At 41.2% G+C, this 27359-nt stretch overlaps 1 protein-coding gene and 1 pseudogene across 1 annotated transcript in view; both read left to right on the top strand.

The window, feature by feature from the left end:
* The first annotated feature begins 1984 nt into the window (after nucleotides 1–1984).
* LOC148421827 (uncharacterized) lies at nucleotides 1985–8363 on the top strand (annotated as a pseudogene).
* A 15277-nt stretch (nucleotides 8364–23640) lies between these two features.
* agbl1 (AGBL carboxypeptidase 1) overlaps nucleotides 23641–27359 on the top strand; it is an 81412-nt gene continuing 77693 nt past the window's right edge. The window contains 2 exon segments of the mRNA XM_088416550.1: nucleotides 23641–23651; nucleotides 23736–23855. Of these exon segments, the coding sequence (XP_088272676.1) occupies nucleotides 23799–23855 (57 nt within the window). The 5' untranslated portion in view covers nucleotides 23641–23651; nucleotides 23736–23798.

Here is a 27359-nt window from a genome sequence, read left to right on the forward strand (position 1 = left end):
ACCTGCCTCGTGAGTTTAGCACGGTGTTTATAACAGCTGTTTACATACGACCATGAGCTAATTCTGCTAGCACATCGGGCCAGCTGCACGTCATCAGCAAATACGAGACCAAACCCTGTATTCATCACAACGGGGGTGACTTCAACCACTGCAACCTCAGGACTGTTTTAACTTAGTACTATCAGCACGTAAGCTTTCCAATGAGGGAAAATAACATCCTGGACCAAGTTTAAAGCAACGTGAAATGTTCTTACGAGGCTGTCCCAAAACCTTATTTTGGATAAGATGACCACACCCCAAATTCCTGTATCCGACCGACAGACAACTTCTCAAGCACACTCCCCCGGTAAGTAAAACTGTTAAAGTGTGGACTGATGAAACTAATTTAGTGCTTCAGGACTGCTTTGGCTGTACAAACTGGGATGTGTTCAAAACCGCAGCCGTGTGTGAAGACACTGTAGATTGAGAGGAATATGCTTCTGCAGTTATCAGCTACATTAGCACATGCATAGAGGCAGCTACAACTACTAAGCATCTCAGAATATATCCCAACCAAAAGCCCTGAATAAACTATAATGTGAGGGCCAAATTACGTGCACACGCATCTGCTTTTGTTTCAGGCACCACTGAGGACTACTAAAAGGCTAAATATGGCCTGAGTAAAGCCATCAGAGAAGCTAAGAGAAAGTACAGGTAGAAGCTGGAGGGTTATTACTCTACCGCTGACCCTCAACACAAGTAGGAAGAACTTGAACACACCACGGACTATCGATAGTCACACATCCAGTCAAGCCACACTGCCAGATGAGCTGAATGAGTTTTACGCCCGCTTTGATGCTCAGAATCCTGAACAGCAGAGAAGGATGCTGGCCGTGGAGTGTGCATGGGACCCTCTGCTCATGGTGACACCAAGCAGATGTGCACAAGGTTCTGAGCAGAACAAACTCGTGGAAAGCAGCCCGATAACATCCCTGTGCACATAGGGTTTTCTCGTCAGAGCTTGCTGATGTGTTTGCAGACATCTTTAACCTGTCCCTTGCACAAGCCTCTGTCTTCACCTGCTTCAAGTCCACCACCACCACCATAGTGCTTGTCCCCAAACAACACATCGTGACCTGCCTGAATGACTACCATCCCATAGTGCTCACACTAATCACAATAAAAAGCTTTGAGAAGTTCATCATGACTGATCTCAAAAGACCATTTCAGACACCGTAGACCCTTTATAGTTTGCATATCGTCAGAACTGGTCCACGGCTGATGCAGTCAACACTGCTATTCACACAGCACATGTATGTAAGAATGCTCTTTGTCAATTGCAGCTCAGTATTCAACACAGTCATCCCTGAAAAACTGGCAGATAAACTTCTCACACTTGGTCTGGCACCCTGCCTCTGCAACTGGGTGCTGAACTTTCTCACCGACCCCAATTAGTCAGAGTCCACCACCTCATATCCAGCATCATCACGGCAGTGTGCTGAGCTCCTTGCTTTACACACCCTTCAACTATGACTGTGTCACCTCTCAAAACAACACCAGCGTAATTATATGCAGATGACACCACAGTCATCGGGCTGATCACTGGTGTGGTTTAGACAGCATGTAGGAAAGAAGTGGCAGATCTTGTGGCCTGGGGTCGCAGCAACAATTTCCACCTCAATACAGACAAGACGTTTTGCTGCTGTTGCTGGTTTAGCCTTGGCTGGAGAGACGAACGCTATTTTATTTTTTCTATTTTTCTATTTTACCACACCCGTCGGACCTGTGTTTGGTGTTTTTTCTTTATTTTTGAGGACTGTTACCATTCTTCGTTAGGTAGTGATTCGCGATTCTCTGAACAGCTCCTAGCTCTGTTCGTCCTCGTTCTCGTGCAGCTCTGCTTGCGTAAGTATTCGCTCGGCTGTACAAAGGTAAGCATGGCTTTGTGCACCTCCACCACATCAGTCACTTGCAACACCTGCATTATTCTCACAGAGAGGCTTTCTCTCCTAGAGGGCCGTGTCCGTCAGCTAGAGCAGAGTAGTTTGGTAATCGTAGATTAGACGGACACATCTGATTGTGACAGTGCGAGCCGGAGCCCTCCCGCAATGCCTCTAGCGTCGGCTAGTGCGGGTCATAGCCTACCCGCTAGTCCGGCTAGCATTAGCCCTAAGAAGCCTGCTAGTGGCGGTGAGCCTGTTCAGACAAAATCATTTTAGCCCCCTTGCTAGGCACACTCCATCTCAGTCTACTGGCTCCCGCGCATTGGTTATAGGGGACTCCATCACCCGTACCATTAAGCTTAAAACGCCAGCCACCGTAATGTGTATTCCTGGGGCCAGAGCACCCGACATTGAAGCTAATCGTAGGGAGCTGACATGCAAGAGGCCTAGACACCAGTTTAGTGCATACAACACTAGTTACTCGGGCATAGTGATACATGCCGGCTCCAACGATACTAGAATGAGGCAGTCTGAGATTAAAAAGAAGAACATAGCTAGGACTTGTAATCTCGCTAGAAAGATGAGTTGGCATCGAGTTATTGTCTCTGGACCTCTGCCTGCGAGAGGCAATGATGAGAGGTTTAGCAGATTATTCTCGCTTAACAAGTGGATGGCTAGTTTATGTAGAGAGCAGGGTTTCCAGTTTGTATATAATTGGCCCCACTTTTTGGGGCGGGCCTAACCTGCTAAAGATGGATGGCCTTCACCCTAACTGGGAAGGCGCCATCACTCTTTCTAGAAACATAGATTACTGTTTGAGCCTTCCATGACTTCTCACATAAGAGCATGTCGGGTCGCAGGCGAGTAGCGATCCTGCTAGAACGAGTGTGGAGTCATTGAGGCTAGAGTTAACCGGCACTAGGCTGGACTGCTACAACACATATAGCATACTTAGTCTAGGTCACTGCAATCCACACAGTTTCAATACCTAATGCTGAATCCCCTAGTGATAAGATTTATGCTGAGGTGGTGTTGATTAAGGAAAATAGCCATGCCTCCTTAACCGGTCGGACTAGTGACATAGTACCTAGGCAGAATAGCTGCTGGAGCCATCTACAATCAAATTCCTACTTTACTAATATTACGACAAGGTTTTAATTACTCAAAATACAAACCAAGCCCTGGCCATCAAAATCTTGTTAGTATTAGTACCACCAACATGAAGACTCAGAATTGTCCAGGAAAAAATTCCCAGTTTAAATTAGGCTTCATAAATATTAGTTCACTCCCCTCAAAAGCCCTTCTTGTAAATGATCTTATTACAGATCACACTCTTAAAGTGCTTGGTCTCTGCAAAACCTGGCTAAAACCAAATGAATTCTTATCATTAAATGAGGCCTCACCCCCAAACTTGGGCTCACACTTTGCCCGTCCTTGTAAAAAAGGGGGAGGTGTCGACCTAATTTCAGAATCTGGTCTTAAACTTAGCACAAGCACTAATTACACCTTCAAGACATTTGAGGCTTTCGTTATGCGATCGAGCTCCTCACCAACAGTCTATGTGGTAGTTATTTACCGTTCTCCCGGTCCATACTCTGGATTCTTAGATTAATTCCCCGAATTTATGGCTAATTTAATAACTCATACAGATTATATATTAATTATGGGTGACTTCAATATTCATATGAGCTCCCCATTGGGGCCACTTACTGTAGCATTTCAAGCAATAATCGATGCATTTGGTTTTACACAAATAATAAAAGCAGTGACACACCAGAATGGTAATATCTTAGGCTTAGTGTTAAACCGTGGCCTAACTGCCTCAAATGTCACAATTTTGCCGTGTACTAACGCTATGTCTGATCTTTATCTTATAACATTCAAAGTCCTAGCTCAGTGTGGTCTTATTGTCCACAACCAAGGCTTTAAGAGCTGTGATATTAACTCATCAACCACAGCTGCACTTTCTGAATTAGTGCCTTCCGCAATAGCTGCCTTTTCGGCTTTTATTGGTTCAGTCAATTAGCTCACATACGATTTTAATAAGGTTCTATTAAAGTCCCTAAACTCTATAGCACCATTAAGACGTAAAACTCGTTTGAAGTGGCACACTCTGTGGTTTACTGATGAAACGCATACGATTAAATTGTCAAGTAGACAACTTGAGTGTAAATGGCGAATTAACGAACTAAACTCGAGGTTTTCCCATCAGGCCTGGTGCGATAGCTTGCTGAAATATAAAGAGGCTCTTAGGTTAGCAAAAACAAATTACTTTTCCAAAATGATTATTCTTAATAAAAACAACCCAAAATATTTATTCGATACAGTAGCAAAGCTGACGCAACAGCAGCAGATTAATCATAGTTCCCTCCATTCAGCACACGATTTCATGCAATTCTTTACTCAGTGGATTCAAATAATAAGGGACGAAATAAAAAAGGCAGCGCCACTTACCCCCTTGGCTGTGATTGTTGATGCTAGTTCAACAAAGTCTGCAGGTTCAAGAAAGTCTGGTTACCCTGTCCCAGTTTGATTTAGTATCTCTGGAGTGTCTCACAAACCTGGTTAATGCAGCAAAGCCGACGTCCTGCATGCTCGACCCGCTTCCAGGCAAACGCTTTAAAGACTTATTCCCGGTCTTAGGGTCATCTGTCTTGAATATTATCAATCTATTACTCTTCTCTGGCTTTGTCCCTGAAGCTTTTAAGATGGCCGTCATTCAACCATTACTTAAGAAACCTCACCTAGATCCTGAAAATCTCTAACTATAGACCAGTGTCACACCTTGCGTTTATTGCCAAAATTTTTGAGAAAGTTGTAGCACAACAGCTTAGTGAATTTATCATAGATAACAATAGATTTGAACTCCTTCAGTCAGGTTTTAGGGCCAACCACTCAATTGAGACAGCCCTTGTAAAAGTGACGAATGATCTTCTCTTAGCCATGGATTCCAACATGTCATCAATATTATTATTGCTTGACGTTAGTGCCGCATTTGACACTATTGATCATCATATTCTGATAGAACGTCTTAAATCATGTGTTGGTATCTCGGGATCAGCACTTTCTTGTTTCAGATCTTACATCCTGGGAAGGACCCACAGTGTCTCTTATGGCAATGCGATCTCTGAATCTTTCTCCGTCTCATGTGGTGTCACGCAGGGGTCAGTACTTGGTCCCTTACTGTTCAACATCTACATGATTCCTCTTGGCAATATTATACGTAAACATGCCATTAGTTTTCATTGCTATGCTGATGATACCCAACTGTACATGCCTTTAGAAATAACAGATCCGTGCAAGTGCAGTAAACTGGAGGCCTGCCTTGCCGAGATTAAACAATGAATGTCTTCCAATTTTTCTGCTTCTTAACCCTAGTAAAACAGAGATGTTAATTATTGGCCCTGCTCATCATCAGCACTTGATTAAGAATACCATGTTGAACCTGGAAAACTGTACTATTTCCAAAAAAGTAGTTCTGCAAAAAATGTCTGCGTGATATTTGAGTCTTTCCTTTCGGACACATGTTAAATACATGACAAGAACGCATTTTTTTCACCCTCGCAATATCACTTAAATTCATCCTATTCTTTCTCCTAGCGATGCAGAAACATTAATTCATGCATTTGTTATGTCGTGCCTAAACTATTGTAACGTTTTGTTTTCTGGACTTCCCATGTCCTGCATCAAAAGCCTGTAGTAGAAGCAAGACTATTGACAAAGACGAGAAAGTTCGACCCGCTTCCAGGCAAACTCCTCAAAGATTTGTTCCCGGTCTTAGGGTCATCTGTCTTGAATATTATCAACCTGTCACTCTCCTCTGGCATTGTACCTGAGACTTTTAAGACGGCTGTCATTCAACCATTACTTAAGAAACCTCACCTAGATCCTGAAGATCTCTCTAACTATAGGCCAGTGTCACACCTTCCGTTTATCGCCAAAATTCTTGAGAAAGTTGTAACACAACAGCTTAGCGATTTTATGATAGACAACAATAGATTTGAACTCCTTCAGTCAGGTTTTAGGGCCAACCACTCAACTGAGACAGCCCTAGTAAAAGTGACGAATGATCTTCTATTAGCCTTGGATTCCAACGTCTCATCAGTATTGTTACTGCTTGATCTTAGTGCCGCATTTGACACTATTGATCATCATATTCTTATAGAACGTCTTAGATCATGTGTTGGTATCTCGGGATCAGCACTTTCTTGGTTCAGATCTTACATCCTGGGAAGGGCGCATAGTGTTTCTTATGGTGATGCGATTTCTGAGTCTTTCTCCGTCTCATGTGGTGTCCCGCAGGGGTCAGTACTTGGTCCCTTACTGTTCAACATCTACATGATTCCTCTCGGCGATATTATACGCAAACATGCTATTAGTTTTCATTGCTATGCTGATGATACCCAACTCTATATGCCCTTAGAAATAACGGATCCGTGCAAGTGCAGTAAACTGGAGGCTTGCCTTGCCGAGATTAAACAATGGATGTCTTCCAATTTTCTGCTTCTCAACCCTAATAAAACTGAGATGTTATTTATTGGCCCTGCTCATCATCAGCACTTGCTTAAGAATACCACGCTGAACCTAGAAAACTGTATTATTTCCCAAAGTAGTTCTGCAAAAAATCTCGGCGTGATATTTGAATTTCAACCTGTGGGCCTGGAAGGGGGCTCCTCCCACCTGTGCTCCCTTCTGGAATTTTCTGATTTTCACCTAATTGGGGTTTTTGAGTTTTTCCTTCCCCTTCTAGGAGCTTTGACAGGGGATACTGTTTTGTACCTTAAACCGAAAAGATGTCTCTGAATGACTTCTTTTTTCGAAAGTAGTCTCCACATGACCTCTTTTCATCTGTGAAGCCCTTTGAGACTGGTGATTTAGGGCTATACAAATAAAATTTGATTGATTGATTGAAGACCAAAGAACTGATCATTTACCCATGGCAGCAGATGAAGCCGCACAAACCACCACTAGTCATCAATGGGACAGAGCTGGAGAGGGTAAAAGTCTTCAAATTTCTCAGCACCTACATCAGCAAGGATCTCACCTGGTCCCACAACACTTAACAGAGCATCAAAAAGTCCCATCAGAGACTGTACTTTTTGAGGAGACTGAAGAAATTTGGCATGCCAGCAAAGATTCTCAACAACTTCTACAAATGTACAATCCAAAGGGTCCTCTCCACCTCCACCACAGTCTGGTATGGCAACTGTACAGCACAGGGAGGCTCTCCAGCGTGTGATCAAGACCTCAGAGCACATCTGGGTAGCACCCTACCGTTCACTGCAAGGCATTTACAAAACACCAGGGTTCTGCAGAGGACACACAACCTTCTCAGGGACAATACTCACCCACAACACAACCTGTTTAAACTGCTGCCATCAGACAGACAGTACAGGAGCATGAGGGCCAGGACCACCAGGCTGGCAAAAAGCTTCTACCCACAGGTGATCCAGATTCTGAACAAATTCCCCACGCACTAATCTGCCTCATCACCAGTCACTTTATTGCATGCACATATGCACCTTACAAATCCTGCACAGTACAGCAACGCTGCTAAAAGCATAATACAATGGGCAGTAAAATGCACTACAAATACGGTTTTGTAACCACTTACAATCAAACAAAACTTTACCATTCCGCCATTTTAAAAAAGTGTGGCCAACCAATAGCAGACCACCATCTCTGTGAGGAGACACCAACCAATAGCAGACCAGCATTGTAGTGACGCGTTGCATGGAAGCAGTTATACAATAGTAAATAAGTGCAATTACCTGAAAATGCCAGCAGATGGAGGCAAAAAACACAAATACAGCCAATCCCTAGGGTCATGACAGTTATTTTGGTTGGATATCCGGGAAAATGTCATGAAGAGGGGATGAAAAAACTCAGTATTCCACGTCGAAAATGATGTAAATCAGGGACATTGTCACACGGGGGTCCACTATATTTTGCACTACTGTACATGATATTTTGCACTATCATCCACATATGTATACAGTTTCTTACACTCCATTTACTCCATACTATGCTCAGAATGTAAGTCTATTCATTTATTAGTGGTTCATTTTTATTACTCGTCCCTCTGTCAGCCGTCACCTTATCGTGTTGGAGGGGTTTGCGCGTCCCAATGATCCTAGGAGGTAATTGGTCTGGGGCTTTATGCCCCTGGCAGGGTCACCCATGGCAAACAGGTCCGAGGTGAGGGACCAGACTAAGCATGGTCCATCGACTCTTAATGATGAATAAAATTAATGGATTTAGGTTTCCCTCACCCGGGAGCGTGTCACCGGGATCCCCCCTCTTGAGCCAGGCCTGGAGGTGGAGCTCGCTGGCGTGCGCCTGGTGGCCAGGCCCACGCCCAGCCCAAAGAGGTTACATGGATCACCCTTCCGATGGGCTCACCACCTGTGGAAGGGGCCATATAGGTCAGGTGCAGTGTGAGCTGGGCGGCAGCCAGAGGCGGGAGCCTTGGCGCTCTGATCCCCGGCTACAGAAGCTACTGTTGCTCTTGGGACATGAAATATCACCTCTGGCAAGGAAGGAGCCTGAGCTGGTGTCAGAAGCCGAGAAGTTCCGACTAGATATAGTCGGACTTGCCTCCACACACAGCTTGGGCTCTGGTACCAGTCCTCTCGAGATGGGTTGGACTCTTTTCCTCTCTGGAGTTGCCCGCAGTGAGCGGTGCAGAGCAGGTGTGGGCATACTTATTGTCCCCCAGCTCACCGCCGGTACATTGGGGTTTACCCCAGTGAACTAGAGGGTAGCCTCCATTCGTCTGGGGGGACAGATCCTGACCTTTGTTTGTGCTTATGCACCAAATAGCAGTTCAGATTACCCGCCTTTTTGGAGTCCTTGGAGGGTGTGCTGGAGACAAATAAAGCGATTAATAATGAATAATAATGAAAACAATGTTTTTTCATGCATTTCCCTCGATTTTTTTTTATCCTATCAACGGCAACTCCCGAACGGGGCACAACAGAAATTTTTGTTTTGACAGCTCAAAACCACCAAGTAGAGCTAGTGGCCAACTTATGACGTTTGCAAGCCTTTCAATGACTTCGATGATTGGCTTAGCCTGGACTCCCATAATGCAAAGGTTCTGGGACAATTGCTGTAAACGATACGAAAATATTAAATGTCCTAAAAGCATTAAAACATAAAATGTTCTAATGGTAATATGGCCTTTATAAAAAACCTTTAAAATGGGTATTTTCACATCCAAAATGAAAATGGCAAAAATTATTCAGATTTATATAAGGGGAAATAAGGATTTTTATGCCAGTTATAGACCCATATCATTATTCCTGCATTTTCCAAAAACCCTCGAATAATTATATTTACACAGATTTAATGATTTTGTTGAGAAGTACCATCTCTTAAGTGAAAAACTAGATAGTTTCGGCCAAGATACAGTAAGTCCACCTCTATGTCAGTAATGGAATTTGTAGCAGAAATTGCAGCTAATATAAATTAAATAAGAATTTACAGTTGAGATTTTCAGACATTTAAAGAGAGCTTTTGATACTGTATTAATGGTAAATTTAGAGGGAGAGATGGAATAAGAGGACTGGCATATAATCGGATAATAAGTTACCCAGATGACAGAAACCAGTACGTGCAGTTTAATAATGAAAAGTCAGACGGGTCAAAAATAACACACAAGTTCCCTCAAGGGTCTCTGTTTGGTCCTATGTTATTCATATTACAGTATTCCTTCGCTAAGTCTTTTACGGACTCTGTGTTTCACTTCATTTTATTCCTGGACAAAACAAAAAGCTACATTGCAGAGAGACGCTCTGTGAAGGTTCCCTGCATGCCAAACGATTCATCCAAAGTGTTAAAGGGTCTGGTTTGCTGGTCTTAGTATTGTATTGCTGCTTTTTACAGATGATACAGTGCTGTTGACTTCAGGTTGTGACCTCCAACTATCAGTGGAGCAGTTTACAGCCAAGTGTGAAGCAGCTGGGATGAAGATAAGCACCTCCAAATCTGAGACCATGGTCCTAACTCGGTAAAGGGTGGAAAGTCCTCTCCGGTTGGGAATGAGGTCCTGCCCCAAGTGGAGGAGTTCAGGTATCTCTGGGTTTTGCTCATGAATTAGGATAGGATGGACCAGGAGATCGACAGGTGGATCGGTGCAGCATCTGCTGTGATACGGGCGCTGTACCAGTCTGTTGTGGTGAAGAAAGAGCTGAGCCAAAAGGCAAAGCTCTCTATTTACTGGTTGATCTACAATAGGGTGGAGTGTCTTCCCAGGTTTGGGGATGAGGTCTTGCCCCAGGTGGAGGAGTTCAAGTATGGGAATGGAAGTTTGACAATGCGGAGAGCATGTAGCTTCTGCTGTTATGTGTACTCGTTGTTGGTCTGTCAAGGTAAAGAAGGAGCTGAGCTGAAAGCTTACCATGTACTCGTCAATCTATGTTCCTACCCTCACCTATGTTAATGAGATGTAAGTAGTGACCGAAATATAAGCATACAAGCGACAAAAAGTAGCCACAGGATGTCTAAACTCTCCCTTAGAGGGAAAGTGAGAAGCTTGGTCATCCAATAGGAACTCGGAGTAGAGTCATTGATCCTCCGCTTTAAGCGGAGCCAGCTGAGGTGGCTGGGGCATCTAGTTACCTCTGAATGCCTCACTGGTGAGGTGTTATGGGCATGCTCAACTGGGAGGAGGCCCCAGGGATGACCCAGGACATGCTGGAGAGACTATGTCTCTTGGCTGGCATGGAGGAAGTGTCTAGGGAGAGGGAAGCTTCCCTGCTGAAGCTGCAACCCCTGGGAACCAACTCCAGATAAAGTGGTAGATACTGGATGGATGCACTACCGAAGGGGGATCATGTAACATCATTCTGTTTTATTTGTGGTTCATCTGTCATAAAAATGCGTCACGAATGACTTCATTAAATAAAGGCATAAGATGATTTTCTAAGAATTCACTCAAATACAACGGTTTTATGTTCCAATCATTTGGCAAGGCATTAAATTGGATTTACTGATACATGTAAAAACTAAAAATTTAACAACCCCCCTTCACCTACCTCCAAAAGTACGTCCATTTGAGGATTACTTTGTTAACCTATAGTGCAGTGTTGAAATGTAACATTTTACAGTTTTTTTTTTTTTTTAATTGAATGCTTAACCCTTGGGGCCTTGTGAAAAACATAGAACCCATGATATTTTTCCTCCCAAAAATGTCACTGCTTTTGAGGTCTCATGACAAAAACCATTTATGTATATATTTTTACTTTCAACCACTCAAAATACTCAGTTTCTTCAAACCTATCCATAAATATCTAGTTACATCTAGTTAGTAACAGATCCCTTTTATGGACAATAATAGCAAAACTATCAACGTTGTACCTATTTATTTAAAAATAAAATATTTGTGGATCATTTCATATGACATGTTTAGAGCATCGAACATGAAATACAGTAAGTCATAGCAACAGAATTTGTTTATGCATGCCCAGTGTTTGACAAGGGCAGTTTATCACTACAGCACGACACATTACTATGTTTGGACAAAAAAATAGCTCTGCTTTGAGATGTCATAACAAAGGCACTTATGAATATTATTTTATTGCTTTATAATTTTATTTACTGCTCCCTTTATGGACAATAATCGCAAAACAAACAATGTTAACTATTTGCGGCTATGCTTGTAACTCGAATAGCTCGTATGACGGGCAATCCAAACCTATGTTAATTAGTGAATGCGTGCAACGCGTGCAAAAACCTTAGGTAAAAACATCACGACTTTTTACACATATTTAAAATTAGTAACAATCTACTGTACAGTTAAATTAAATAACATAAATATACAAAGGAAAAATGACATTTACCTTTGGGGCGACGTGACTTGAACTTGTGGGAGGCGGCGGAGGGGAGCAAAGACCAACCCGCAGAATTTATTTATTTATTTTCTTAAACAAGGACATATCACCGGCGATTTCCTTCTCTTTAATCCATAATAGGCCTGGCAAGGAAAGTGTTGCCCTTAGAAGATTGCCTAGCAGTTACGGCCATACTCACTAGCTAGGTTAACTATGCGTGCGCCTCCTTTGTATTTTTTTATTATCTCCTGCTTCGTTTCTATTGTCATCATCCTCTTACTTCTTCCTTTACCGCCACTTGCAATTTTAGAAGCCATGTCTAACAGACAAAGTTTGCAAAGTCTTCACAACACACTGACCAGTTGTGCCATCAAGCTAGATGAAGGCGTTCGGCCAATAGCATATCGGCATTTCTGTGATTGACGTGACGCCGGTCAATAGCATATCGGCATCTCCGTGACTGGCACCGTACTGTGACTTTATAAGACCAATAGCATATCGGTGTGATCTGTAACATGCAAGAATACTTATTTTTGTTGATGCAGCAAAGTGAAAAAATTTGTACGGACGCTCTGACCGGCATATTGGATTGTTAGTAAGATGAAAGGTTTGTGCGTAAGAGGGGGACAAAAAACGCCGCGGTCCGCGGCGTTTTTTGTCCCCCTCTTACGTACGTACGTACGTACGTACATACATACATACGTACACACGTACATACACACACACATACATATACACACACACACACACACACACACACATTCTAAAATTGCAAATGGCGGTAAAGGAAGAAGTAAGAGGATGATGACAATAGAAACGAAACAGGAAATAAAAAAAATACGGCGTATTGGCATCTCCGTGACTGAGACCGTGACTGTGACTTTATAAGACCAATAGCATATCGGTGTTCCCGTGTTATGAGAGAGTAGTTAATTTTCTTGATGCAGCAAAGCAAAAAAAATAGTGCGGACACACTGACCGGCATGTTGGATTGTTCGTAAGACGAAAGGTTTGTGCGTAAGAGGGGGACAAAAAAACGTTTACAATGCAATGTTTGCAATGTTTGCAATGTTTACACTTCTACTGCAAATGAATATTGGCTCCAAATGAATGTTATCGGTCTCCCCTGACTACTAATATAGCGGTCGATCTCTCGTTTACAGGATATGGAAAATGGCTATTTATAATAGGCATTGATGGGACAAAAAATGGATTTAAATCACGTAACTGGGTATCATTTTCTGAGTGCCAATTTGAAACAGTTAGACTAGATCTTGGTGCCCTTTTGAATTTTGGCCACTTTTGACATTACAACTGAAATTTCAGCTCTGTAGTGTTTTTTTTTGTTTTTTGTTTTTTTTAATGCTTTATCTTCGATGAAACACAAAAAAAGTTGCAAAGTCCAAAAATTGTAACTGGAAAAATACTAGGGTTAAACTAAAAGTGATCCATGCAGCACAATTTCTAAAACTGTTAACAGCTATGGTAAAACCACTCAAAGTTTTCTTTGGGCTGAATTTTGTCACACACACTATGCAAAGTGTGACCACAACTCACTGGTACACACGATTGTTAATGATCAAAACACAACTTGCAAACTTTACACATTGTCATGTATTTTTACCCTGTTCTGCCACGATCTGGCCACACTGTGACAGGGGAAAACCTTTACATAGTTACTCCACTTTGCGATCAGCCTGACCACTATAAATAAGCCATAGGTAAGCTGTCAGTGAGGAGTAAAATGTAGGGGGCAGGAAGTTATACCCAATGTTTACACTACCCTATATTAAAGCCTGCATGTTTTAACAATATACAAAGTTATTCACTTGTCCTTTGCTTCCTGGCTCTGTCCAAAGCCAGCCACATGCCATTTTATCTAACCCAGCTGAATAGGATCCAATTCAAGTCATGAAGTAGAAGTATTTTCAGTCAGGACTGAGTTACACCCGAGTCTATTTTAAGTAAGAGGAACTTTATCTTGGCTGCAAAACACATGTATAAATGAGGGTAAAGAAGAACATTGAAATTGAATTTGTGCAAACCTTTTTTAATAAAAACTAAAACGAAGTGAAAAAAAAACGGTCTCAACTAGAGCTGCAAGTGCTACAAGGGGCCCTAACAGCACAGGTCATGTGGGCATGGTGGCATGTTGGTATAATGGCACATTAAAATTTGAGGGTTTTTTTCTTTTTCTTTTCTAATGATGGAGTTCAAAATAAAAATGAGCTTGATAAAATATGACCAACAGAAAAGGCCAAAAATGGAAGTATCTGAAAAGAAATTTCTGTGACAAATTTCCAATCTATTAGTTGGGCTCAGCACATTCCATAAAAACTGAAGGGACATATTTTCATCTCCACCTGCTAACTCCATATATACAGTATCACTGAATATTTCCAAATTGATGTTTTAGGATACGGAATTTAAAAAGTTAAATTCTATTTGTTCGTCAAGCTCGTTGCAGTACATTAAAAGGTACAAGAGATTTTATTTCTCACCATTAGGTGGCACTTCTTGTATAATATAATATCACAGTTGCATTTAGCATTGTTTTCTTAGCTAACACCTTGTTACCATGGGGACAGCATTTTACAAAAGCTCACTAAATTCATTGCTCAATCTTTCTTAAGGATCAGTGTGAGAATGATCAAGTGAATCCACTTGAAGTAAAACATTAAAAAAACAAAATATGTATTTCCTTTAACCAGTAGGTGGGGCTACCGCTACTTTGAAAAATAAGTTTGGAGGTCTATTCTGGACTAGACTTCTGTTTCTCTGATCAAGAAAATCTTAAACCTCTCTTTAATGCCCTTGACTCCGTGGCACCATGAAGACTTCGAACTCGTCTGAAGAGTTGTAGTCCATGATTTACAGCTGAAATCCATGCAGTTTAACAATCTTGAAGCAAATAACGCTCAAAAGGCGCTTGGCAAAATTTGGAATCTTCCGTCAAGCTAGGTGTGATAGCTTGCTGAAATACAGAGGGTATCATTTGAATGTTTGGTCTTAACCTCACGGTTCAAGGTCCCAAGTGCAAATCCACCCTGGTCCTGCCTTCCTGTGTGGATTTGCATGGCAGGTGTATTGGGCATTGTACAATGACCTTAGGTGTGATTGGGTGCGTGATTGGGTGTTCATTCCACTGTGCCCTGCGATTGGCTGTCAACCAGTTCAGGGTTTCTATTGCCTACTGCCCATAGACAGCTGGGACAGGCACCAGCAAGCCTTCAACCCAAGTTAGCATAAGAGGCTATAATACAGTGGTTACCAACCCTTTTTCAGTCATGTGAAATAGGTAAAATTCACCCTGTGAAATATCTTTTCAGCCAAGTACCCCTTGACCAGTGCAAAAAAAAAAAAAAAAAAAAAAAAAAAAGACTTAAAACTCACCATCAGTGTCTGATTTATTACTTTAGACCCGTTCAAATGTCATTTGTATTGGTCCACAAAAAAAAAAAAAAAAAAAAAAAGACCTAAAGTGTTTCTTTTGGAGCAGAGAAAAAATTCTGTTATCAAAAAGAAATAACTTAATTGTTAATATTTTTCACACAAAAAATAATCAATATAAGAGATGTGTTCACAAAAAAATAAATTAGTAATAATTATATGTCCTCCACCCCCTCCCAACAATAATCAACATAAAGTGTCAGACCAGTTCTCAAAAAGAAATAATTAGAAATAAATATTTGTCCACAGAAAAATATTCAACTTAAAATGTCATCTTTGGGGATCATAGTAGAGATGTGTTCACAAAAATAAACAATTAACTTGACAGGCAACAAGAGCGTCACGCCGTGGCATGGCGGCGTGAGGCGGTGGAGGGAAAGGGACTCAAAAACGCAGGACGACGGAGAGGGTGTGCTCAAACAAAAATGCTCTTTTAAGAATAAAACAAAGCAGGAAAAGCAGTAGACAAAAACTTGACAAAGTAGCAAAATAAATGAGGAACGGAATATAACTCACGAGACTTAATTCGGATGACGGGGAAGAATGGAAGGCGAGTAGGAGGGGAAAAAACAGCGGCACAGGGGACACGAATTGACGATATCGGTGGGGTGAGAAGTACAATAGTCCGACGAAGGCAACAGAGGGACGGTGGTTTAAATACATGAAAACTAATTACAGAAAACACACTACAGCTGGACGGGGACAAGAGGCAAGGGAACCGGATTGGCTAACACGTGAGGAGCGGGGGAACACGGACAACAGGTGGACGAGATAAAACTAACGAGACTGAGAAAAAGGCAGACGCAGGGAAACCAACACGAATGAGTGAAACGAAATTAACAAAAAACTACTTAAACTAAATCCAAAAACCCGAAAAACCCAGACAGAACGTGACAAAGAGGTGGCACATGACAATTTGGGTTGAATCATTCTAGTATGGAGGCTAATCTGGATTTTTACAATTATTAAATTTAATCACCTACTGAACATAAATTATTTTGTGAATTTATATTTTCCTGAAAAAATCAATTAATGCAATTATGATTTTTAAAGGATTATTGTCAGCAAGCACCAAACAGGAAAAAGAACGTGGTTCTCCTTTGCTGATTGTTGAATGAAGCAAAAAGCGAGTGCAAGCTTCTGCTCATCCGTGCCGTTGCCATTGAGACAAAAGTGTCATGTTTGGGCATGGAGACTTAAGGCAGTGTGGGATGTGGAAAAGGTGGAACCAAAAGGACGCAGGACAGACTGGGATGGGGCTCAAAGGAGGATATTTAATAACAAACAAAAGCAGGGTTGCAATGGACCAAAAATACAAAGTACAACCAAAAACTCTAAACTCAACTTACTAGGGCAACAGGAGGCAGCGCGGGAAAGATGGACACAAGGGAACACGAGGCAAGGCAGCGGGGGAAGACGTACGGCAAGGACCAGGCAGCGCAGAAAACAAACAATGACCCGACAAGAAGCAAATGCGAACTGGGAACTTTAATAGACTACACACTTAACAAGAAGACACGACACAGCTGGGGGAGAGACAAAAGCCAGGGGAAGCTGACTGGATGAGAAGGAGGGCAGGTAAACAGGCAGGTGAACAAGATCGAACTAATGAGACAGGCAGACACAGGGAAGGAACTATAGAAACTAAATGGCTAAACAAACAACCCAAAATCTCTACAACAAAAACCCATAGCCGAACATAACCCAGGCAGAACTTGACAAAAAGGAGCAAACGCTTTCCTCCTGTTAATTGACTCTAACGCGTGCACAAATACGTATATATTACTGTTTGGGCCGCGATTCAATCAATTCACTTCAAAGTTAAAACGAACGTTGTATGTATGTACTCACCCATTGCAAATGAAGCAGGTGTAACATATTTAGTATGTATTATTGTCTTTTCATTTATCCACATTCGTTTCCTGTTTTGAATTACAAAAATGTGTTCATTGACGTGCGCGCGAGAGGAGGGGAGAGTGCTAGACTCGAGATGAAAAAAAAAAAAAAAGAATATTTGACCACGCGCTGTTTTAGCACGGCATTCACGGCTTTGGGACCCTTGTAGAGTCGCCTTTGGAGATCTAAGAAGCCATATTTAGGTTTATGCAATGAAGGAAGTGTTCCAAGCAAATTTAACACAAACGACATAGTGGATAATCCCTGCGCGTGCATAGTTTGAACAAATAGGAGCCTAAAATTAACCATTCAAAAATTCATAACTGAGATTCATATCATATATATGTAGCATATGGCTGCAATAGACTTTTTTTGTAGGTCTTAAAAACTGTAGGGAGTGCTACTGAGTTATTTTATAAGAATTGCACAGTTCTTTAAGAAAACCTCAATTATTTTGCCGGGCCGTATGTGGGTGCTAAGTTTCAAGAGTTTTTGTGCTTGTTAAGACCCTGATAATTAGAATTCTTTTCTTAGGGTTTGTTGTAATGGTAACAGAGCAGCGGCGTTCTGTGACTTCCACAGGTGCACATTACTGGGCTACATAGGCTATTTTCTGGAGCTTTTAAACGTCAATAAACCTGCATCAGCTATTAAAACTTGTCATTATACATGATGCTGTCAAAAAAAAAAAAAATCACAAAATTTTATGAATTCCAAAATGCAAATCACAGTTTAATGTAAGCAGAACATCATTTTATTTCTTTAGTATTAATTGAATAAAACAAAATAAAATAACACACACCAATTAAAAATCAAACAAATAAATAAAGAAAAGGCTTGCACTCACCAAAACAAATGGCGGGCACATTCGATCAGTCTTTTTAATATCTCCCGATTTTTCTTGACCTCGTCATGCTCAAGCTTTCTCCGCACTGAGATGTACAGTGTATCCATTTGGATGTTCCCTAAAGTTTTTTAAAAGGACAGTATCGGATTGAGGAGCTCTCTTTACCTTCGAGCTGAGATGTACAATACTGTATATAAACTCCGTTGTCCCCATAAGTTTTTAAAAGCACTGTAGCGCATGTGTCCTGCAGTGCTTTGGTGTCTCGTTGCTGCCTTGGTTAAACAATTGAAGTTTGCAATTCCAGTGTACACACCAAATCTATCCTATGCAAACAAAAGGCATTCCAGGCAGAACTATTTGCCAGGGTTCGCTCATGTCCCTGGTAGCCCAGTCAGAAATATGTTCAAGTCGGGACATGTTAGCTAATCTCTACACTACGCCTCTAAAGCAATCAGCCAAAGCCAACACCGCACAGCTTGCTTGATGAGCATTGACCCGTCTTCTTGCAGTCACTAGTGTGGCAAAGTCTTGAATGGGGCCAGATCGGATCTGGAAATTTGCTAAATTACAGTGTGGACAGTCAGCACATAATCGGATTTGAGGAAGAATTTGACCGGAATCAGATGTCTCTAGTCTCAACGCAGCCTACAAACTCAGCTACCGAATCTTCTAACGCTCAGCAGGAAAGCCCAGACTTTCTTCTTCCTGGCCACTTGGTCGAGTGACGCAGATGCCGAGCAGAGTGGGAAACATCGCCAAAGGCATAAGTCAAGTCAGCATTATTTATAAAGCACATTGAAAAAAAACAAAAAACAACCTAGAAGGTCTGTCCAAAGTGCAGTACAGTCACTAAAATACAAAGACAATGATCAAGCACAAATATAATAATAAATAAAAACAGTAATAAGAATCACTGTAGAACAAAGTTAAAATTATAGGTCAGTGCTACAGAGCTAATAAAAGCCAGACAAACAGCCTCAGAAACATGTTTTTTTCTCAAGGCTATTTGTGCTTGAAGTAAGAACAAAATTAAAACACACAAAAAATAGCAATAGCAATTAAATTTCTATGAAACTATGATTTTTGTTCTGTTCTCTTTATTCTATTATTTAATTTAAACCAACCAGAGTAGCTCTTCCCATTTCCTTGTATATCTGCTGTCTATCCATCCATTTTCTGTAGCTGCTTATCCTCACTAAGGTCACTTGTGTGCTGGTGCCTATCCGAGCTTTCTTCAGGCAGTGGGAAGGGAACACCTTGAACTGGTTTCCAGCCATTTGCAGGGCACACAAAGACGAACAACCATATCCATTCACAGTCAAATTCACACCTAAGGACAACTTAGAATATCCAATACCACTTCCATACATGGTTCTGGGATGTGAGAAAGCCATAGTGCCCGAAGGAGGCCACGCGGGCACGGGGAGAACATGTAAAGTCCACACAGGAAGGCTGGGGTGAGTTGGAATTGAACCCAGGACTTCTGAACTGTGAGGCAGACATGCTAATCAATTCCTAAAGGCATTCTATTTCATTCTAGTCGGCGGCATAAGGGAAATTTCATTGCCAGATTATTATGTCAAATAATGCACAGACTACAACTAATTACAACGTTATTAAATGTTTGTTGCCCAAATGACCACAAATAGTTTAGAGAATAGACCAATGGATAACAAACGCTGTGACACATGAATTGGAGTTATGGGGTGTAATACTTTGAATAATTTAATTATATTTTGAATCATCTAATTTTATTTTGATCCATATCTTAATTTGAAAATGGTTATAAGTAGTAAAATGATTTGGGTCCTTCTTTTATCTAAAAATAAGTGCACACATCTTTGTGTGCAGTATAGATTTTTGAAACAAAAGCTGAATGAGGACTACATAACGTTTTTCCTTTAGTTCATTCAATGCATCAATAAAATAGTGGGTTCATGGAACTGTGTTATTCTAATAAAGATTGAGACGACGTAATGTCAGTATGAAGCAGATATAGTCTTGGCCCAAGAGAAATCAAGACAAGTTGGCACCTCCAAAAGGAACAAATGACATCCCCTGACATAACATTCTACCAGGAACAGAAGGCCAGTTGTGGCCATCAAGAGAAGATATCAGTCAGGGTTTATGGTGCTCAGACTTCCTCCCTCTTCCAAAGAACAAAGACTTGTGAAGACATCATCCCCACGCACACACCCACACGCACGCAGACAAATGCACACACGTGCACGCACGCAGACGCACACACACACACACACACACACACACACACACACACACACACACACACACCTGCATTCCAAAGTGGGACCACATGCCCCAAAAGGGTATAAAAACTCAATGTGGAAGGTGAAACGTTAACATTTTCTGCTCTGACCTGTGGCAGGACTGGCCCGAGGCCTCGTGTACATTCCCTCTCTGTCAGGATTAAATCAATTGTTTCACTATGTTGCGGTATGGGCGATCTTTCAACAAAAACGAACACGCTAGGAACTAGTTTGATGCGAGAGATATTTCTAGGTTCCTTTAGAACATGAACTGCTTCAACAACATCTTCAACATAAGATCTGTACACCCCACTCATAAAACAACAACCTTTAAAGGAGCGCTGCTGGATGCAACGGCTTAAACAGAATAAAATGTTGATGTAGTGTCTCATTTTGGACACTTGGTAGCAGCCGCGTAGTGAATATACACAGAAGACATTTAAAAATGCACGAAGAACTCATGACGTTGCGTCAAACATCAAAGCACTGAATGCTAACAGCTAAACTGTAAAAAAAAAAAAAAAAAAAATTAAAAGATCTACAACATTTAAATGTTGATAATACTGACTGTAATGAAGCCAAATGTCTGGTAATGGCCCAGATGGTGACCCTCACCCAATTGTTAATCTATTTGGGGAGATCTAAGGAATTTACCAGAGGTGAGCAGTGGCACAATAACACTCAGTAACTAATGCTAATGACAAAGGTGGTGTAGTGTTCCACATTCTGTCTCTGAAGTGATCAGCAAGCTATTTCACACAAGTGTGACTACTAATCACTTCCACTTGTAAGTCACAGTTCTCATCTGGGTATTGCTTGCAAAAAAATATGTTTTTGTGTACTGCAATATTTGTTGTTGTCAGTGTTGTAATTGAGCACCAGCGTTAGTTGCAGCTGATAGCAGCTCGGGACAATGCACTTGTTAACGGTTTTTCTATTTAATTTCTGTCAGTAAAAGAAGCGATCAGAAATAACCATGACTGAGTGAATTCTTTGACACATGCGAGGACATTACAGTATTATGTCAGTATATTATATATATCAGTAGTGGGCTGTCAAAGACAGCAAGGCCTACTCTGCTGGCCTAATATAAACTGACATTATCCTAACTATAATAAATGATAATAATTATAATAACTATAATAAAAGTCAATTTCATTTTAAATTTATTTTTACTAAATTTATATATTTTATGAATAAAATTATTCTCCATATTCTGGTCTTTTCGTGTCATATTATATCCATACGGTTACACTCCTCCTAAATGCTGCAGTTCTAGTGTAGTTTTTAGACAATTAGAATCCAGCTTTAACGTGTGTCGCCAGGGAGACTTCCTGTCTCCCTAAGCCCAGACGCGCTGGGCATTCGCTTAAACAGTATAAAGGCTTCTGTGCGATGTGCAATGACATATTGTGTATGGACCCATATTTTGTTAAACAGCTGCAATAGCCAATCGACCCATAAGAATGCCTTCAGGAAACCTTGTGTCGAACGAGTCGTAACTGGACGCTCGCTGCAGGAAGGCGGTGTTATCTTGATCCACCATGTTTAACCATGGAAGTAGTTAAATAAAGGTATTTCAAATAAAAAGAATAAAAAATGGCCTTAGTAGCTAAATAAAGTCATTTAAAAAAAAAAAGAAAAAACATGTTGTTCAACCAGCTAACGTTAGCGTTAGCGTACTTGAAGACGCCCTTTTTATTTATTTTTTTAAACCCGCTATGGCTGAAGAAGAGCAAAAGGGAAATTTGACCGACACGACTTTCAGCATTGGCGCCCATGTCAAGACAAAAGAATCCATTATTGGAATTAAAAGTCTTTCTGGGGACTAAAAGAAGAATGGAATTTGTATTGAAATAACTTCGGGACAGCCATTTTGGGTGAGTTAATATGTTTTTGTCATTTTATGTCATTCATATTCAATTGTCATGATTTGTTGGGTTTGGTCGTTTGTGGGGTTTTGTTCATGTTTATGTTCAATGTTCAATGTATGACTGCCTCACAATTTCTTCCTGTCCCTTCCTGTGTGGAATTTTCAAGTTCTCCCCGAGCCTGCATGGGTTCTCTCCGGGGACTCCGTCTTCCTCCCGCATTTCAAAAATATGCATGGAAGGCGTAGTAGTTGGGTGTGTGAATGGTTGTTCGTCTCTGTGTGTCCTGCGTTTGTCTGGCAACCAGTTCAGGGTGTCGCCTGCCTACTGTACGAAGCCAGCTGCGATAGGTGCAGGCAAGCCTGCCACCATTCACACCTAAACAGTTTGGTACGTTTAATACACTTGCCATGCATGTTTTTGGAGTGTGGGAGGAAGCCGGAGTGCCCAGAGTGAACGCACGTGGGCTCGGAGAGAACATGCAAACTTGAGAGAGAGCCAGAGAGCGACGGGGAGGGAGAGGGAGAGAGAAGGAGAAGGAGGGAGGGAGGGAGGGAGGGAGGGAGGGGGAAAGAGAGAGAGAGAGAGAGAGAGAGAGAGAGAGAGAAACTTGGTTCCCGTTTGCCCCAGTTCCAAAATCCCAGCTGTGAGAAGCGTTTATTAGCCAAACCAGAAGCTTCCTTAGGCAAGTGTTCGTTAAAGTGCTAAATTCTATGTTAACAACTATATTATAGCCAGTGAAATTAAAAAACAATTTATTGAATCATTATTTAGTGCAAGTTCACTGAGAATGACAAATATTTAGGAGCGGTGCACATGGACAAAGTGTCCAGGAAAAAGAGGACTATGACAGACAGGGTGTCTACCTTGTCCACTTATGATGGATCTCAAAATGTCAGAAAAAACATAATAAAGAAAAAGCCCCACAGTACTCCTCTGGTTAGAAAATGGTATTTTCAAGGTGTAATATGCTCCAGGCTGTGCAATGACCACAGCCCTCAATGTGTGTGAATGTGTGTGTGTGTGTGTGTGTGTGCATGTGTACAGTCAGTGTGTGCATGTTACCAGTGCCAAACATAAGTACTTAGCCATTAATCCTCTGTGAATGAATCCTACCACTGAATATAGTTTGCTGTGCAGCTGCCCAGCTGGTCTTGTCGAAGCCTTTTTTAGTGGCAGACCTCTCAACACCAGAGCACAAATGTTTTCTAGAGCTCTTTATCCTGGGATAGAGGGATAGAGTTACATATGCACAAGTGGGTGTGCGGCTCAACATGCTTATGAGTCTAGACATATGATTCTGGAAAAAAAAAGTAGATAAATACAAAATGATAATTGTTTACTAAACATTTTTAGATTTAATGCTTACAGGATGGCACTGAATGGTAAATGCTCATAAATAAATGTAACCTCTGATTATTCCCAGTAACTTTTGGAGGAGGCGGTCTCTCTCTCTCTCTCTCTCTCTCTCTCTCTCTCTCTCTCTCTCTCTCTCTCTCTCTCTCTCTCTCTCTGTCAAAAACCAGGGAGCCAAATGGGAGCTAAATGATTCATATTCGACAGTGGTACGTATGTCTGATTTCCACTCCATCTCCTATTTTTTTGTGATTTGGAAACCCAATGTGACCCCGTTGTTTTAAAAACTGCAGCACTTACCTGTTCCCATTTTTGTCTGGCTGTTTGGAAACTGGCATAGGGCAGGTCAACCAAGAATGTCAGACTCCCAAAATTCTTCCACTGGCTTTGAAGCAATTTTTTCTACTCTACAGGTAGGGATCCACAGTGTAATGTGTGTAATATATGGTATAGCAGCGCTTCAAACAAGTATTTTTTTATATCGCGCATGGTGTTATCGAATAAAGGATGAGTTTATACTGTATTACATTTTTATATACCTTTTTTTTTCCATGTATGTTTTGAACATTTTCCATTAAAACAAATATTATTTGTTTTCTTAATGAGCGTCTCAGTGGAAAAGCGGCTAGCACATCTGCCTCACATTTCATTGTCAATATCTAGCTTGCTCCGGCCCTCCTGTGTAGGGTTTGCATGCTCTCCCCAAGAGTTTTCTCTGGGCATTCTAGCTTCCACCCACAATCTAAAAACATGCATGGTAGGTGTATTGGACACTCTATATCAGGCGTTCTAAAACTTTTTGGAGTAAGGGAGCCCTTTCAGAAAGCAAATTTTCCAAGAACCCCCTTTGCGAATGTTAGCACAAACAAAAGAAAAAAAAAAAAAATCCAAACATAATTATTACGTTTTTAAAATACATTAAACTCGTTGGATTTATTGCTTTATTGTAGTCATGAATACTTTCAAAATTTAATTTAAAGTAAAACAAAATTAAGACATTTCTTTTAAATTAATAACCCAAATTATTTCCCAGCCCCCCGACAGTCAGGCCACGGACCCCCAGGTGGCCTCAGTCCTCAGTTTTCGAACCACTGCTCTAAATTGTCTTTAGGTGTTGTGACTGTTCATCCCTGTGTGCCCTGCAATGGGCAGGCAACAAGTTCAGGGTGTCCCCTGCCTCTGACCCAAAAACAGCGGGTATAAGCACCAGCAAGCCAGTAACCCTACTGAAGATAAGTGGCTATAGAGAATGGATGGATGTCTTCATTAAAGGCGACATAGTGACTGAGTGATTAGCACTTCTGCTTCACAGTTCCAGTTTGGGCTCCTGTTCTTCCTCATTGCTGCATTGATTTTCTTTAGGTGTTCCGGTTTCCTCCCACTTTCCAAAAATGCACGACAGGTTAATTGGTGGCTTTAAAGTATCGCTATGTGTGAACGTGAGTGTCAACAGTTCTTTATTTGTGCACTGCTTATTGGCTGGCAACCACTCCAGAGTGTACCCCGCCTCTCACCCAATGACAGCTAGAATGGGCTCCAGCATGCCTGCGACCTTTGTGAGGATAAGTAGTGCGGTCAAAGAGAATTGATGGACGTGTAGTTTGATTAATTTTTACATGTTCTCCTTTCGCCCAAAGGGAGTGAAGGAAAGGTTTGCCAGTTTGTCATGCTCACAAACTTTCTACCTAATCAACACCGAAAGAAATGGCTCAAGTCTGGACATAGCTGCTTGCATGAGGATTTAATTGCCTATTACTGAAACTTGATACTTATGCCAATGTTTTTGGGATGTCCATATTTAATAACTGAATTACATTTGAATGACCAGAATGAGGATAAGCGGCTACAGATAATGGATGAATGGGCGGATGGATAATTTAACTGGCCTTTCTTTGGATTCAAGATTCAAAGTGTTTTTGTCATGTGCACAGTATATGAACAAGTTTCTCCATACATCAGGGGTGTCCAAACTTTTTGCAAAGGGAGCCAGATTTGGTGTGTTTAAAATGTAAGGGGGGCCAACCTAGGCAGGCGTGCTTTACATAACAGCAGTTAATACATCTCAGTGAGCCGTTCTGTGTTTAACATTTGCTTTTTTATTTTAATTTCAGCTATCTTAAGCATGTGTTTTGGGCAATTTGAAACATGCATATCAAAACTGAATTGACATTAAATAGTGAAATTGAATATTCACTTAACTTCACTTTTTTAACCCTTTAATTAACTTTTGTAACAGTTGAACAGAAGTAATTGTACTCATGGGTGCAAATTACATTTGACACGTAAAAAAATCTCACCATGGCAGTTTGAAAACGGTTTTATTCAACGCAAAGTGAATAAATTGTTTTGGCTTGAAGAGCAGGGTAACCAATCAGGTGTTAGGACCCGCCCATCAAACTTTGATGAGCGAGCTTGACAGATAAAAAAAAAATGCATGAAACGTCGCAACAGCGTGTCATTAAATAAAAGTGTCAATAATTAAATAAATGTTTCGTTAAATAATTAAATGTGTCAATTAAATAAAAGTGTATATAAACATGTTACATTAATTATGAAACATTTAATTATTAATGAAACATTTATTCAATTAATGACACATTTAATTATTTAATGACACTTATATTTAATGATTGAATGGTACATTTATTTATTGAATTTTGGCACTTTCGGTCCTCCATAGTAGTATGGATGCGCAAGATGTCATGTAAGTGAGAGTCCGATAGCCGAGTCCTCACACGGTTCTTATTTAAGTTCATAACCGAGAATGTCGATACGTCGACCCGAACAAGCTTAGTATTTTCTTACCAAATGCTCGAATCTCTCGGAACTTGTCCTTATCCAGCTGTCGGTAAAAGTTGGCAAGAGAAAGCTGCTGGTGCTGACCGCGGCTCTCTGCGTCACACTGCAGCTGAACTTTCCTTCGTTTGTTGATTGTCCCTATTGTAGAAAATTAGGGGCACATACAGTCAAATACTGATATACTAATTTGCTGTTCCTAACTGACCCTATAGATGGCAGCATTTAGCACACGCAGGTAACAGTGCTGCTGCCCAATGTATTAATTCTCCATGCGGGCCAGACATTATTGATTTTTATGACGGAGGTTGCGGGCCGGATGGAAATTGATCACAGGCCGCATTTGGCCTCCACGCAGGACTTTGGGAATGACTGCCATACATTGAAATTCTTACTTTGCTGTCCACACAAATTTCATAAAAAAAGTACCAAGTTAAGTCCGTTTTCATTTAGTACACTTACGTACATTGCACTTTTCTACACTTTTTTCTCATTTACGACTAATTATGCAGCCTCGGGAAGATGTGTGGGTTCAGTTTCTTGCTCAAAGACACTCAACATGGACACAATTGTCAAGGACTGAATTCATAACCCTTAGGTTAGGAGACGACCACACTTTCACTGAGTAATGCCATCCCAATATAATCCGCCTGTCTGGACCGCTGGATGTACAGTGTTCCTTCGGTACTTCGCCTGTCATCTTTTGCGCCTTCAGTGCTTTATGTTTTTCTTTTTTATTGAAAAAAAAAAAAAAGCTATATTGCAGAGAGACGCAGTGAGGAGGTTTCCTCCATGCCAAAGAGAGAAGTTGGCTGTAATAGCTGATGCCACGGGCACTCCTCCAACAATGACCTAGAGTGAAGCCTGTAGCTGACCAAACACGACAGGGAAGCAGTTTACATTAAAAATTTCAATTTATTACAACTGCGCCACCTTTTGGCCTCACCCTATTGCTCCTGCTGCTCATTGTCATTGTCATGTTGTGAGATGGAGATTGCCTGCTGGAGGCACAGTCAACAGCTAGGACAAAACGGGCAAGGGTTTTTACCACAAAGTTACCGCTAAATGCCACACCACGCAGCCACACACTCGAGCGCAAACTTTAACTAGAAACATCACAA

This window comes from Hippichthys cyanospilos, chromosome 6 (genome assembly GCF_059441005.1).
Source record: "Hippichthys cyanospilos isolate Australia breed blue-spotted pipefish chromosome 6, RoL_Hcya_1.0, whole genome shotgun sequence".
NCBI classification, from domain to species: Eukaryota; Metazoa; Chordata; class Actinopteri; order Syngnathiformes; family Syngnathidae; genus Hippichthys; species Hippichthys cyanospilos.